At 50.2% G+C, this 16090-nt stretch overlaps 1 protein-coding gene across 3 annotated transcripts in view; it reads right to left on the bottom strand.

The window, feature by feature from the left end:
* The window catches only part of EGFLAM (EGF like, fibronectin type III and laminin G domains), a 185575-nt gene that overhangs the window by 13006 nt on the left and 156479 nt on the right, over positions 1–16090 (bottom strand). For 2 of the 3 annotated variants that reach the window (XM_059173831.1, XM_059173830.1), the window contains exons 17-19: positions 11985–12101; positions 9341–9521; positions 1695–1773 (exon numbers count right to left, since the gene is read on the bottom strand). In XM_059173831.1, coding sequence (XP_059029814.1) covers positions 1695–1773; positions 9341–9521; positions 11985–12101 — 377 coding nt within the window. Of the gene's footprint in view, positions 1–1694; positions 1774–4502; positions 4724–9340; positions 9522–11984; positions 12102–16090 lie in introns of those variants that run through there. The other variant, XM_059173832.1, reaches the window with a different exon arrangement.

The raw sequence follows: 16090 nt of genomic DNA, 5'->3' as shown, positions 1-16090 counted from the left end.
TTATCTGAAGGAGTCTAGGAAAATTCTTTTTCTTTAAAAAAGAGTTGCATGAAAAAAAAAATGTTTACTTCCACTGGACATTGTTCTGCTGTCCAGCCATTCCATGAGGGTCTTATGGACAGCTGTCGTAAGCACAGAGGGAGGCGCCTGGAGACGATCCTCACGATAACAAGGCCAAAAGATGGAAGAGATGTAGGTCTTTGATGATAGAGTTGAATCTCTGAATTAATCAGTCCAGGAACCAGTCCAAGTCTGGACTGCTTGTTACACGATCTGATGAACGCCCTTCAGGTTGAAGACATTGGAGTTGAGTTTTCCGTTACTTGCAGCCAAAGGCATCTGACGGAAACAGACCCTGATCCTGACTTTTACTTGCAGCTTCGTGCACTTGCACGTGGACGTGCACACACGCACGTGGACGCAATTGTTTTGGTTTGGGGCCCTGCACCCCCTACTCTCACCAAACCCTTCTATTCCCCCAAACCACCTGGTGCCTCGTACTAAGCCCCAGGGGGCTGAAGACTTGTGCCCCTTTCACAAGGCCTTTTTTCTGGGGCCTTTTTTCTCCCCTTGTATCTTTGGGGAGAAAGGGCTGAAGAAGGAAGAGGCTCTCTCTGGGCCCCACGCCAAGACAACCTAGATAAACACAACACGTGATTAAAGAAATGAAGCAGTGTCCGTCTGGTGTGTGTTCAGTTACCAGGTACATCCAGCGCCCTGGGAAAATTTCTCTCAACCGCTTTCTCCCTTGAAAGGCTCCCAAACTCATCTACCTTAAGTACTGGGTGCCTTTTGCTTAAAGTTTTGCCTTAGTCTGCTAAGATGCAGTCAACCTGAAGAGGAAGGAAAATTCTAGAATGACTGTGCTGGTGGCAGAGTGGGGGAAGGCACCCTATAAACTATAAGGAACTAGAGGAAGACAAAGAAAGAGAGAAGGGCACATTGGAAGCACCACAGATGAGCCTGGCTAGGGTAAGGACTCTGCCTAGGTAGGGCCAGCCTTTTTCTTGTCTTGTCCGCACGCGGTTCCAAACCAGGAGCTTGGACTCCAGGGCAGGGCCAGAGCTGCTGCCACCAGGCATAAAAAGCCTGGCTAGCACCTGGTCATCTCCTTGGATCAGGCTTTTGTAGCCACATGAGGAGAGCCCAGAAGCCCCTCACTGAACTGGCCAGAGCCTGAAGGGGACGGTGGAGCTCTGCGGAGGAAGACACAAGGTAGCATGTGGACTCGAAGACTGATGGCAGGACCACGGGAGTGCTTCCGCTGCTGGCTCCAGGCAGGACTGCACACTGTGGCCAGAGGACAGCGGCCAGCTGACTGGCCCACCTGGGGAATCACACTCAGAACCCCAACTTGGGGTGTGTCAGGTTCTCGATGCTTCTCAGTGCCCTGCTGCTGGAAATCCTGGGGCTGGGCAGTCTCCTCCCTCTAGGTCCTCTGACCAGAAAGGGTTTGGGCTCTTGGTAACAGGGTGGTCTGAAAGGCAGCACTTTTCAAGTAGTGTTTGTTTTTGTGTTTGTTTGTTCTAGTTTCTATGTCTATTTTGAGTTTTTCTCCCCTCCCCTGAGGCCATGGCTCAATGGCCTTCTTGGAGAATTATCTTCTGGCAAGTAAGATAAGGAAAAGTCCTGGGAAAGACTTTGAGAAATGGACCCCCGCAGAGATAAGGAAGGTGCCCACTGTAGCTTATTACCTCTTGAGGATATCTGGGTTGTCGTAGATCAGGTAACTGCGCCCCATGAACTGCGGGATCTCGATGGCTTCTGTGATGGCTGAGACAGAAGAGAAAATGGAGGTTACATGGTATTCGGATCTCTTGACCCCAGCCCTCAATCACAGGGCAGGAAAATACAGAGAATGCCAGCTTCTGGAAATGGGACATTTAACAACTTGTCAGCCCCTTCCTCTTGGCTGCACATGTACTTGGCCAGGTTCGGAGCTGCCTGTCAAGGCTTGGGGTTGGTGTCTCCCTGTGGTCACCTCCCTGGGGCTGGCTGTCACTGTTATTGGCCTCAGCACTACTGAGAAGTCCTTGCAGTATGCTGAAACTTGAACTGTGCCCAATTATTCTTGGAAGCCAAAGAGTAGGTCTTGGGCCATGTGGGGAACAGCTGGGGATAACCCTAGATACTCTCCAAGGGAGGCAGAGAAAACAATCCCCAAACAAAGCCTACCAGGATTTCATTATCTGAAGCCAGTCTGCCCTAGGACTCCTACTTCTTCAGCCATGACCTCAAGAGACTGGTGAAATAGGCAGGATAAGGTTTTGGCTTGGTTGTTTTTGTTTTTTAAATACAAATCACCTTCCAGTGTCATGTTTTACAGCCTCTTCACCATATTCTCATGAAGTAGCAGAGAGTATGGAGGACGGCTGGCTATTCCCATGTTACAGAAGTGGAAGACGCTGCACGGGGGTCATCAAGGATTTGGCCAAGGTCACACAGCAAAGAGAGCACAAGACCATGCAGCAGGGGGGCTCTCCTTAATTCTGGCCCTCAGCCCACCTCGGACTTCCCCGTATCTTAGCAGTGTATTTGCTTCTTCCTAATGTCTCATGCCTTTGTTTTCCCAAGGAATCACCCTTTCCCACATGGCTGTATCTTTCTCCCTTCAGAAAGACAGAGAAGTGACCGTTGAAGGAAATTAAGATGGAATGAATCGCACTTTTGAAGAGACGTGCAAAACGAGAGAGAAGAAGCCAGCTTACAAGAACAGTTAGAGTTTCACCAAAATGCGTGCTTGACACAAAGGAGACACTGAGCTGACTCCACGCCCAGGAGAGAAAACGTAAAATTATTTGATACTGTGAACCGCTGGAAAGTTTACACTTAACTTCTAATCATGAAAAGAGAAAGGGAGAGACAGAGAGAAAGGAGAGAGAGAAAGGCAACAGCGAACCCCCAAACCCAATGACCTTGAGCCCCAAGGATAAATTCCTCTGTTGGCAGGTCACCCATGCAGGTTTCCTCAATGAAAAAAAAATAAAAATAAAAAAAATTAAAAAAGGAAAGAAGGAAACGGGAAAGGGAGGGAGGGAAGACAAGCAAAGGAAGAAAAATGAAAGTTGAATAATTGCAGAGGTAATGCTCAAGAAATTGCTTTCGTGTTCTCTGACACTTCACAGCTGCCGGCCCAGGGGGTGCCTACTGGGACCAGGAAGGCTCTATCTAGGACAGCAGCCCCGCTTATTGGTGGGCTAGCTGGCCACGCCTGCAGTCACCTGCGGTCGGCCATGTTCCAGCAGATGCTCCTCCTGTCGTCAGAAAGCCAACAGGAGCCTAATGCTGGGTCACCATGCCTATGTCACTGCCCTCACTTCATCTCACCGGAGCGCCATTTCCCCTCTCAGCATCTCTGGAAGGGGGGGGGGGGGCGCGGTCCCATAAGGTATCCGAGAGAGACAGACCGCGGTCGCATAACTCTGATTATGTGTGTGGTTGGAAGGGTTCTGTTTTATCATCAGTTATTGTCGTTACTCTTCTGACTGTGCCCAATTTAGAAGCTGCACTTCATCGTAGGTGAGCGTGGCTGGGAAGAAACACAGAGTCTATGAGAGTCTGTACTGTCCGTGGTTTCACGCATCTGCTGGGGGTCTTGGCAGGTGCCCCCTGCAGATAAGCGGGGGGGGGGGGGGCTACCGTAACTCCAAATTCTGGCCACACCGCCAGCCTCTCTCCCTTCTGGTTAAAGTGGGTACGAGGAAGAGGGGAAGAAAAGGAAGAGAAACAGAGACAGGTAAAAACAGCAGGGATGCAAAATACGGGCTGAGGAGGAAAATGAACAGAAAGAAGGAGGTGGGGGGGGGGAAGAAGCTGCCAAGGAGGGAAGGGAGAGCCCAGCGCCGGGGCAGCCTTCAGGTGGGGGAAGAGTGGGGCGGAAGCCAGGCAGCGAGGAAAGGACCCAGAGGAGTCAAAGTCGAAATGAGAAGGCAAGAGAGGAAGCGGGACAAGGGGGCTTGTTGGTGGGATGCAGGCCCCTAACTTCAGGATACGAGTGCCCAGGAGGTAAAAGGAAAGGCTAGCCAAGCTGTCAGAGGAGTCGTTCCTAGAGCTAAACATAGCCAAGGCTCCCCCGCTGGGTTTGGCTCACCCCCAGGGTAAGAGGCACAGGCAGGGTCTGGGCCCTGCCCTTATTGGCCATGGGCGTGGGACTGTGGCCAAGAGCCCGCGTTCCCCTGGACTCCTTGAAATGGGCAGGATGTGCTTGTCACATGTCAGCTGGGCACACAGAGAGCCTCCAAGGGGTCAGCTGCCTGCCGGGCGCCCAGCTCTGGGGTTCAGGCTCTCCCCGATCTCCCACTGGGAGAGGAGTGCCATCTCAGGCCTGCTGGATTTAGAGGGAGGAGTCCCACCTCCCCAGTGGAGCGGCCAAGTTCCATACCACTGAGCCAAGTTACCCTCCGTACGCGGTCGGCCTGCACGGAGCCCACGGCCTGGCCAGAGCCCCCCTGGCAGGAGCCCAGGGCTCTTTCACGGTGTCTCATGGGACGTATTGTACTTACTATTGAGGCAGTAGTTTCCACACTCTGCCAGGTGCCAGCATGGAACAGAACGGGGAAAGTCAGAATTGCACAGTTGTTGTAAAATCCCAAATACCTCGGTTGCAGATCACTGGAAACCAGCCTTGTTTCCCTCATAAAGCCCTGAGAGGGCCCAGCTTGTCCTCTTAGGGGAATGAGACTATGAATCCCACAGGAACCGCTGGAATCTTTCTCAGCACAATTAGCACCAACTCCCCTCCCTGAGCCTCCACTCCGTGGTGGGGGTGGGGGTGGGGGGACAAAGAAGGGATGTGTCACTCGTATGACACTTCCGAGGCTCCCTGAGTTGGAACTAACAATTCCCCGTTTATTCTAAACCTGGAGAAACAGTTCTTTGCTAAAGAGTTACTTACCTTGTCAATGATTATTACTTTTCTTGCTTCTAGCTACATGTGAAAGAGGAATGAGAAGCTAGAATTCTGGGCTAGAACACGAGAGCTGGAAGTGACCATCTAGCCCTTTCCGGCCCTCTGTAGCTTATTTAAATATTGTAAACGTGATGATATTTTATCCTAACCCGATGTTTTCAACACCATCTTTTCTTCTGCAGCAAAGGCACTAGTGGAAAAGTGTTTTTGTCACGTTTTCACGTTTATACCTAAAATTTCGTGCCATCTGCTGACAGAAAAAAGTACCCAATGAATAGCAGCCTCCAAGCCACACGAAGCCAATTTTCCACTTGAGGGACGTGAGATTCCCAACTGAGTTGGTGGGGTGCGGGCTCTTCCTTACAGTCACCGGACCCCAGAGAAGGAAGGACCTGGGGGGCTGTAACCTGACTTTCCCAACCCAGCAACATCCTGATGGGTGGCCACCCGGCCCGAGGCAGCTCCCTCAGCCACCGGGCAGCACCCTCCCTTGCTGGACAGTTCTACTTGGTCCAGGATTCTTGGTTCCACGACGCAGCCTCTGTAGCTGGAGTAACAACCACCAAACTTTCCCTTTCTGTCCAGGACCAGCCTTCAACTCTCTCAAGACCGCCATCCAGGCTGAACACCGCCATACTGCTCCATTGTTAAATGACACAACAAGCTAAGGAAAAAACAGTTCCCATAGCATGCATAAGGAATACGCTGTACGAATTTGTGTTTTTACAGACTGATTTTTCCTAAATTATGGCTTACATGTACTGAATTATTTTTCATATACTGGGACCAGAAAAAGCAAAATCATCTAAATCAGACATCGCAGTGTGCTGTGAATTGGCTAAACACAACAGAAAATGTTCGAAATGTTGCATTTGGGGTAGATGTGCAATGATGAGACAAATCCCATCCTGTAGGACTGAGGACCGTGTGCCCAAGCCCAGTTCCCTGTCAGTTTCTGAGTGTGGAGCGGCTCTCCCGCTGCAGGGAAACACCGCCACCTAGCGGCAGGACGGGTCCTGCACGCCCCGAGTCCAAACTTGTCAATGCAGGGAAGGGAGGCCGGGCCTCAAGAGTTCTTTCCCAAATGGCTGGGAGAAGCCCTGGTGGGCCGGGGTGGGGGGGACAGCTGCATTCTCTACCTTGTCTTGGACACTATGATCACAGCCAAGGCGCCAAGAAGTCCCCCAGATGAGAGAGCTGTTGAAACTGGGGTTACTCAGGATTACCGGCCCACAGAACCCCAGCTCCCATTTTGTGTCTGTGAACGCATGTTGTCTGTCTGCGCATGTGTGCTCAAAACAGCCATTAATGTTTCTTAGAATCTAATTTTGTCCATGAGCTTTGTGAAATTCTGCTTTAACTCACTAGTAACCTACTGAGATACAAGAACTCTGAGGGCCCCGACGCAAGATGCGTAAATTTGGATGAGAGTAGTGAGGAGAAACGAAATCTGTAAGGACGGGGCATACCTTTTCTGAGGAGGGAGGCCTTCCTGACACCCCTCTTGTGAGAGGAGAGGGGGAGTCTCAGTATTGGGGTGCCCCAAGGGGGTGCCTAGATGTGAGGTGGCAGAAGGCACCTAAGAGTGAGAGACCCCATATGGAAGGAGAGGGGACCACCAAAGTCAGGCCGTATGATTTCTGTAGGCACCTGAAGTTAGAAGTAGGTTGGGAGTCAGAACAACTGGCTTCTCCTGGCCTGGTGGGTTCCCCAGGTTGAGGTGGACAGTTCAGTCTTCCGTAGCTGCTGGTACTACAGGGAACCCACAGCGTCCCGGGAGCAGTAAGGCACTCAGTGGGAGCTCGATGCCTACTTCTGCTGAGCTCAGCCTTGCAGGGACAGAGGGGGAGGTCCCTAGACCCCTGTGATGGTCTGGGTGTCTAGACCACTCCAGGATTTGCCCGAGTTTCTGGTTCCAACCCTCCTGGGCCACTAAGATGTGAGAACAGGTGCCAAGCCCCCAATGGGTGTCCTAGAGGAAATCGCCTGCGTGCCACAAACTCCCTGACCATGGTAGAGAAAACCAGACTGGTAGAGAAAACCAGGTGTTGGAGACAACACTAAACTGCTGGAAGAGAAGGTGGCATGGATTGAATGAGGCCTAGTGCTGGTGACTCCGCAATGTGTTGTTGTAAAAGGATTTCACTTCCAGAGGGAATACTAAGAATAGGTTCTTGCTTTTGAAACATGGTCTGGTTATCAGGGAGGGGGAAAAAAAAGCCCAAACTTTTAAATATAGGAAGTTAGGGACCACCTCGCTGGATGAGACAAGACTGTTTCCTGTCTACCAGTCAGGATTCATCCTGACGACCAAGGATGGCTTCTGAGCATTTCTGGTCTCTCCCACCAAGAATCTAACCAAACTTTTACAATGTTCTTCTGTATCTCTGTGGAACAGTAGAGCAGCCCATCTCTCTCCCTTCTCTTTCCAATCCTCACTCAGGACGTGATGCCCACCCCAACATTAGAGCAGTCTGTGTGACAACTGCATGCCACCATGTGCCTGCAGGGGCCCAGAAAATTTGTCCTTAACAGCCCTAACCTGTACCCAGTTTCCCATTAATGCTCTCAAGCCAATTAACATAGGAATGACTGCTATAGGCCACCCACCCCCCTGCCATGCATAAGCCTTCCCAGGAGTAGCCCGGGCTGCTGTTGGGGCAGAAACACTATCTTTATTTCAAAGCATAAGGAAACACTGATACAACACGAGGGGAGGTGATAGTTTTTTACTCTGGCCTCAAGCCTAGCATATTCCAGAAAAAGAGGCCTAATGCCCCCCAGGCCCCCTGGCTGCTGTCCAGGCCCTCCCTGGGGCTCTGACTCCTCATGCTGGTGATACTTGCTTCTCACTGAACCTGAACCCACAGTTAGAAAGCTATAAATGTGAGCACTTTAGATCTGTTACGGCTACTGCTCTGCAGCGGAAAATGAGGCTTAACAAGATCGCAAATTATCCCGTCCTTCCTCCTCTAACTCTCAAAGTGAGATGTTCATTTAAGGCTGGACTTTATATATGGACCATTAAGGTGAGTATTTAAGGCAGGAGCAAATCCGAATTGCTTCTGGTAAAGCTGGAGACCCAGGAAACTCAAACACTAATGTGTAAAATCCAAACTCAATTTTCCAAATGAATGGGCTGCTCTTGAACTAAATCTCCACAAGTACGTGCCATTAGCCAAACAATAATTTGCTTGTTAGAATTATAATCAGGATCTTTCCAGAAATGGATCCATTACTCTTCTTCGGGGGTTCATCACAGGGTGAGCTATATTCATAAACATATTTCATATAATTTGCCACGCAGTTTTCAAAATTCACTGAAATAAAATACACTGCAGGCTTCCAATCAGCAAATTAGCATTTCTATTTCCCATGGTCACTGCAAAACAAGTTCTCCTACTATTCCTATACTACAGCATCTGCCTGTAACTGTCTTCCCCTAAGCCTGAATTCTGATAAAGTTCAGGAACCTGGAAAGAGATGGAAAAGAGAGAGCACACATCCCTTCACTGAGGCTCACCACCTCACTTCCTGTGGCCTGATGCCCCCCCCTTTTTTTAAAATTAGTTCCCAGACAGGTGAGGCCGTACTAATATCTGAAACAAAAAGATCCAATGGCCTAACATGACCATATACTGGTAGGCCTCTTCTGGACACAAGGTCCGTGGCCTCCCTGGGGCAGATGTGGGAAGCTCCATCATGTAGGGCCTGTGACCTGCTTTAGCTTTCAGACAAGGGCGGGCTGGAAGTTGAGTAGCTCCCAGCACCTGCAGGGAGCAGGTGCTTCTTACCAATAACAATGACGGTGAGTACTGGTTGAGGGCTTAGTAGACATGTTTCTCAGGAATAAGCATTGCCTCATTTAACCTATATTACCACCGTCTGTGTTAGACATTATTGCATGATTACTCCCGTTTTATTGAGGAGGAAACCCAGGCACAGAGGAAAGAGCATGAAAAACAGCACTTCACAGAAGGTTATTTATAATTCAGCAGAATTTACCTTTTTCTGTCCTGGGCAAGATTTCTCAGATTTCTCGTTATCATGTTCACAGGTAGAGGTCAACATATTTACCGGCCTCTAAAGCCCAGGCACCCACCTATCAGGACGGACTCTGGGTATGGCTCAGAGGCACGGGTCCCGGAAACCCTTCTTTTAAAAGCTTTCCAAGTGACTTGAAGACACTAGGACTTAAGCTTTTGGTACCTAGACCATCAGGGCATTCTCAGGGAAGAGGCCCACTGTTAAAGATACATTGACATTATGATTCTTCTTTAATAGGATAATTAACCATGGGACATACCAGCTATTATGTTCCTGAACTCACTGCTCAAAACCACGTGCCTGGCTGTCCTGGGGTTCCCAGTGCCTCCTGGAAGAGTGCGGCCCCCGTGCTTCCGGAGACACCCCCTCCCGCTCCGTGCCTACCTTTCTGGCAGTGCAGCCCCTCAAAGCCCAGGGGGCAGTCGCACTCGTAGCTCTCCTTCCTGGGCCGACAGCTGCCCCCGTGTGCACAGGGCCCCGCCACGCAGGGGTGGGCTGCGTTCTCCACGTTCACGCCCCACGTGAAGTCGTGCTTCAGGTGGATGGTGCGGTCGTTCAGAATGATCTGCAGGGGACAAAAGGTCAAGATGTTTGGGCACTCGGGACACATCTTCACAGTCGGCTGAAGCCTCCCTCGGCATCCTCACCTGCGAGACGCCTGGTGAGGGAACTTTCATAAAAGAGAAAACGTCCAGTTCGTGTTTGTATCACCTTGTAAAAGCGATGCAGAAACTGATATCATTACCTGTGGCCCTTGGGAGACTCTGCAGAGAGGAAAGCATCCTCTGGCTCTGGAAGATTCCAGGAGGTCATAAAGAGGTCCCCATAAATGAGGGTCCTCAACCTGGCTGCCTGTTAGAATGGTCTGGGGAACTTTAAGAAAAGTACCGATGGCCGGGTGCCACGCAGGTCCCCCCTGCATCTCTGAGGGTGGGGGCCGGTCAGCAGTCACTTTTAAAAGCTTTCCAAGTGACTTGAAGATGCAGCCAAGGAAGAAAGGTGCTGCTGTGAAGCCAAGTAGGAAAGAATACAAAAGAAAGAACCACACGGGCAGGAGCCAAAGGAGAATGGATGGCTCCCGGTGGCAGTGGGGCTGGGAGAAGCTTCACCCTGTGCTGCTGTGTTCTTCTGGCTAATGGGCTCTGGGGAATCTACAGCTCCATCAACTGGGTCTTCCTGATTGTCCCACCCCCTCCTCTATGAATTCCCTTCTTCTCCACATCCTGTTCCCCACCATTTAAAAAAAGAAAGAAAGAAAGAAACCCAGATGCCATTCTTTGCACTGCGTGCAGACTCGCTGGTACAGGAGAGCTCTTTTGGCTTCACACCCTGCTCCCTGCAGTGGGGGCTCTAGTGCAAATGAGGGGTGACGGGGAGAGATTACTGGGCTTTCCAGCCCCAAATAAACGGAGCCAAGCTTTTCAGCCCTTGCTGTGGAGAGTGTGTTTGTTTTGAGCTGTGGGTGCTTCAGTGTCATGCACTTCCAACCTCGGCTGCATCTTTGAGTCAGTTTGCGGAATCTGCGGACAGAGCACCTCTCAGAAAGACCTCCGCCCTGCAGGGCGTCCGAAGAGGTTAGCCGTGGTCCTTCCTGCCACTAATGCGTGGTTCCACAGGCTTGCCTAGATCTTGGAGGGTGTCGGGACAGTTGGGAGAACACTTCTTTTCCTGGTCTTGAATCTTACAAGCTGCAAGAAAGCAGCCAGAATCCTTCTATAGTTGTCTCCTTTTCATGCTCCGAGTGAAAAGACTGTGAAACTGAGTCATGCGTACTTGAGACAAGCCAAGATGCTACCGTCCACCGCGGGACATGGCAGAGCCAGTGACTCAGCCCCTGGGAGGGGAGGGTGTCCTGCCCAGGAGGTGCGGAGGAAAGGGCTCTGTGCGCTGTGTGAAGGGGGGAGGGGGAAAGCCTGACAAGGGTGGGGAGAGGGTGTGGGGCCCCTTAGCATCTCCGCTTTCTAAGTGAGAACTTCAAACACATGATTAAACACAGCCAACCGTGCTGATGCGGGACTATGGGCTGAGCTGAGGTGTCACGGATATCGCTGTTCAGCCACACAGGGAAACACATCAGAGTCAGCAAGTGTTGACTGGACCCCTTTTGTGGGACCCACAGCGGGATACAAGAGGAGAAAGAGCTCCGCGGGGCCTCTCTGAGTGCAAGTCATGAAAGGGTCTCCTTTCACTGGCCTCCTTCGTTCTGGCCTCCCCCATACTTCATCCCAAGGCTAGAAAGGATCCGCGGCCCACCACCCACCATTGGTTGCTAAAGGAAAACAGGACAAAGTTAACATCCAGGAATCGAATATGCTTTTCTTCAAATCCTTTTTCTCCCAGGGTTTCATGGTCCTGGAAATCTGGTTTGGTGAGTCAGCCTGCATGTCTGTTACAGACAAAACATGTTATCATAACCGGAGAGGTCATGGGCAGCCCTAAGGGAAGGAATAACAGACAAATATGAGTGGGGTCAGTGTCCTATAGCTTTAACTAGCTGAAGGATTGTTTTTGCTCAACCTTCTACGGAAGGACTTCCTTCACCTATGCTCTTAGGGGCTGGGTTACGTGATGGGTGAACAATTGTTAACTTGCAGGGGTGGCAGTGGGCGTGGAGGTGGGATTGGGGGTTGGCTCTGACTTGAGCAGACCACAGAGTAACCCCAAAGGGAAGCACAGAGCCAAGACCGGCTAGAAGACCCCCTCGGCCTCCTCCCCTTCGGCAGAAGCATCGGCAGCCACCTGCAGCCTGCTCCCTCCCTCAGCACTGCCCGGATCCTTTGGTGGATTGGCTGTAAGGATTCCTCTTCACTGAGCTGTGTTCATGGAATGTCTGCTGGACAGAGGCCTGGGAGCTGACGTTATCAGAAAGTGGGATTGGAAAGCTCTGTGGCTAGCATTAACAAAGAAAACCTTACAACTTTCCCCCAAGCTTCTTTTTTGGAGGCATTGGATTACAGCGCTCACAGTTCTCGAGCCCATCATCTGCAGACCAGGCCACACAACAAACATGCGTAAGTGAAGCCGGTACCTTCTGGATGCTTCCACTAAATGGCTTCAGGATGCCCGAGTTCTTCTTCACATCATCGTAATTCGGGACTCCGCCGATAAAAATGTCCGTGTTGCACTTAATCTGCGTGAAGCCTCCCTGCCAACAGAGGAGACACGAAACACGACCTAGCTTCGGAAAAGGTAGTCGAGGCAACCAATGGGTACAGACACCCCAGGGACGCAGCCCAGCAGGCTGGCTGGACTTCCACATTGGCTGGCATCGCCACTTACCCCCACTGTTGGAACGTCTGTAAGTGCAGTAACCTGTTCAAGACTCTGTTTAGACATCTATAAAATGGGAACCCTAATGTCTACCACCGAGAGCTGTCACGGTGCGTGTGGTGGGCTGCACGACTGCCCACCCATAGTCAGCGCTTCTCCAAAAGCACCCCCTCTCCCTGCAGGAAGACCAGCTCCAACCTGCTGATCTTGATGGGGCGAGGGAGCTGGCTCCAGGCAATAAAACTCAGGCAGCAGAGAAATGAATCACGTCTTCGCAGAAGCTTTCCGAGTCAGACAGTAGCTCAGGGTGACTCTCAGCCTGAGTGCCCCATTCAAGCTGCACCTGACCAGGGACACCTGGGGGTCTCAGCCGATTAAGCATCTGACTTTGGCTGGTTTTGGCTCAGGTTATGATCTCAGGGTGGTGAGATCGAGTCCCGCCTCAGGCTCCGTGCTCAGTGGTGAGTCTGCTTGAGATTCTTTCCATCTGCCCCCATCCTCCCCACCACCTCAAATAAATAAATAAAATCTTTTTTTTTTTTTTTTTTTTTTTAACAAAAAGCTGCACCTGACCACAGGTGGATATGCAAGTGAGAAATAAGCCCTTATTGTAGCTTTTGATATTTTGGAGGCGTTTGTGATTGCCATGAGCACAGTCTAGCCTCTCTTGAAGGCTGAGATCTGCTTCCTTAGCACTTTGCCCCGGGTTGGATGCATAATCAGCATTCCTGTGTAACCAGCTATTGTTATATGGGCAGTGGTAAAGACAGAACCGCTGGAGGCCAAGAGAAAAGGCAGGCATGGTGAGTGGGAGGCATTCCTTATCAACTACAAAGGGTAGAGAAATTCTTCTGTTTTCCATATTCTGAGAAAACTTCCCATGTCAACCCCCAGAGGCTTTCCCCTGTTACTGGTTACTTCCCAGCCTAAACTCTCAGGCGTGGGCTGGTCAACAAACTGTGCGTCATAGTGTCCAAATTCCTCCAGATAAGAGCTGTAAGCAAAAAGTTAAAATGTTCCAACAAAGGGGGGCACCTGGGTGGCTCGGTGGGTTAAGGCCTCTGCCTTCGGCTCAGGTCATGATCTCGGGGTCCTGGGATCAAGCCTCGCGTCGGGCTCTCTGCTCAGCAGGGAGCCTGCTTCTCCCTCTCTCTCTCTCTGCCTGCCTCTCTGCCTACTTGTGATCTCTGTCAAATAAATAAATTTAAAAAAAAAATCTAAAAAAAAAAATGTTCCAACAAAGGGAGACACATTGAAATCTGGGATCTCTGCGATGAGCACTCTTTAGGTAACGTAAGCCAGGTTGCCTCCGATTTATGGGGAAATGAAATATACATAGTAGCATCATCTAGTCATTGGTTTAATCAGTGTTATTGGGCATTTCTGTGTCCCAGGCACTAAATGCTGGCCAGACAAGAGGGAACAAGGAAGTTCCTGCCCTCCAGAGGCTTACACGGACAGTTCCGGTGAGTCTGGAAGTACTTGCTGGCGGGAGGTGTGTGTCCCATACTCTAGCCTGGACCCAGAGACTTGGGGAGGTGGAGGTGGTCGAGGAAGGGTCAGAATTGTAGAAACCAGACAAAGTCAGGGCTTGCGGGGAAACAGTAGGTATAGAACAGAGGCAGGAAGGGATCAGACACTGCGTGCATAGAAATTTGCTCTGTACCCAAAAAGCAGTGAGAGAAAATAGTCCTATCTGTGTTTTAGGCAGATCACTGGTCAGAGGGAGGAGAATGGATGTGGCACCAGGTCCGAGTAGGGACGGGGAGACAGGGAGGGCAGAGAGGAAGGGGCACCATCTTGGGGGGAGCTCACAGTGATGGGGTCCAGCCAGGTAATGGCAGAGAGGTCTTGACTGGGATGCAGACAGCACCACCTTCAGTCAATAAGCTTTGGCAGCTTCCGGGGTTCTTATTTAACTGGCCCAGGGTTGGCAGGAGGCCGTGCTCATCAAAGAAGCCGAAGGGCTTTCTGGAATTCTAGCGGCTGCCTAGAACATTGCCCCAGGCAGCAGCTGTCACCACACACCCACAGGCACCCATCGCTGTCCTGTCTTAACTGCTACCCAAAAGTTCAAGTCAGATAATAAGAGGAGAGGAGGAAGGCTGTAGGGTCAGAGGGATTTCAGAGAAACAGGCTGTTTTGAAGAACCTTTGAGTTGGAACAGGACCGGCCTCATGGGGTGAGAGTTGCTTCCTTTCGGTTGCTCAGCAAAACCCTTGCCCCTACCCCTAACCCAACGACAAGAGGCTGGGCTGCAGCTGCCCCACCCATGGGAAACCGCAAGAGAAAAGCAAACAGACCCCACCAAAATGAGGCTTCGCGTCTAGATCTGCCACTTCTGGTTAGCTAGAAGTGGATGGGAAAGCTAAGTGAAGCCACTGGTTGGGGTTTCTGGAGCCCTTAAGTTGGGAATGGACTCAACCCTGGATGGTTGGTATTTCTCAGCTGAACGACCCAGGGCTCAGTTTGGCTTTAGTGGACACTTAGGGGTCGACATCCTGGGTTGACCCCCAGCAGTGTTCTCTAATCCCAGCCACCTCTAAGCTCTAGAACCACTATTCCTAATACCACTGCTCTATCAAAAGGGTCAGCCATGCCTTTGGATGTGGTATGGGCAGTGTGGGGAGCAGAAAGCCCTGGCGGGGGAAGATGTGATTAAGGCTCAGCTCATTGAGATCAAGCATGGGGACTTCCACACCTGCCTCAGAGCTGCCTCAAAACAAACAAACAAAAAGATAAAACCATGGCACAAGCACCCAGAATAGCTACACTTAACCCTCATGTTTACATAGCTTTCCAGGTGGGAGTTGCGCTCCAGCCTGTCTGGTTCAAAAGCCAACAGGGAGGCAGAGGTTCCACCATGCTGGTTTAATTCTCACTCTCTGACATGGTAGCAACAGAAACTGTGAGGTATGGTTTTTACCATTGTGTTGTCTCTTCGCTGTAGAATACCAATGGTAAATACTATGTCCTGAAGAGTTCTTTATTTGTAACCAAAGGCCTTGACCCTACTATCTACAAATATACCCATTCTGAACTTTTGTTCCTGTTGTACAAATGTTTGTGACTAAGGCCTATAGAGATACAGCGCTTTTTTGAATTTATATTAAGTCAACATACAGTCAAGTCTACAGCTGTGAATTTCTACTTCTTTCTTGGACTAAATTCAGCTGTTAGAATTTTCTGGGTCATAGCAGAAGTGATTCCTGTTCTCCCTTTACAATCCGTCTCCCTCTTTCCCTCCAACCATCCCTCCCTCCCCTCCACCCTGTTTTCCTTCCTTCCCTTTCTCCTTCTTTCCTTCCTGCCAAAATACATATAGAACATTTTGTAGGTCTGAAGGGTCCTCACCTCTTAAAGAAGAACCCAGTTTGGGATTCTTCTAATCATGAGGAGGTCCTTGGTTCGGACAGGACCTCTCACCACAGCCATCCCTCATGCTGGCCTCTGGACATATACGTGTCCTTCCTTTTTTCTTCTTCAACCCAATACCTCTTTCCTCACCAAAAGTCTCTTTTCCTTCCTTTTCTTTTTTCTACCAATCCATTTTCTTATCAGAATACCTACATTCATTAATAGCCTCTTTAAATCTGGTGATGCTCAGAACAAAGACTGTTGGGAATTAAAATAGTAGAAAATCCAAATTCCCCACTGTTTTGGGGGGACTAAATGTTTTGTGTGTAAAGAACCCTGGTAGGTTATAATTTAAAATAAACCTCTCTTATCTCTTCTTAAAAATGTTATTTTCTTTGGACATGACCTTGGGAATAAAATCATGGATGAAGGTTATAAACAAGTAGAAATTCTTGTTCTTCAGGTCACGAGAGTACTCTATTAACAAATAAGTCAAGCTGCATAGGG

Source organism: Mustela lutreola, chromosome 5 (genome assembly GCF_030435805.1).
Source record: "Mustela lutreola isolate mMusLut2 chromosome 5, mMusLut2.pri, whole genome shotgun sequence".
Taxonomy (NCBI): domain Eukaryota; kingdom Metazoa; phylum Chordata; class Mammalia; order Carnivora; family Mustelidae; genus Mustela; species Mustela lutreola.
Note: the sequence above shows the minus strand (reverse complement) of the source record. Positions and strands in the feature narration are given on the sequence as shown.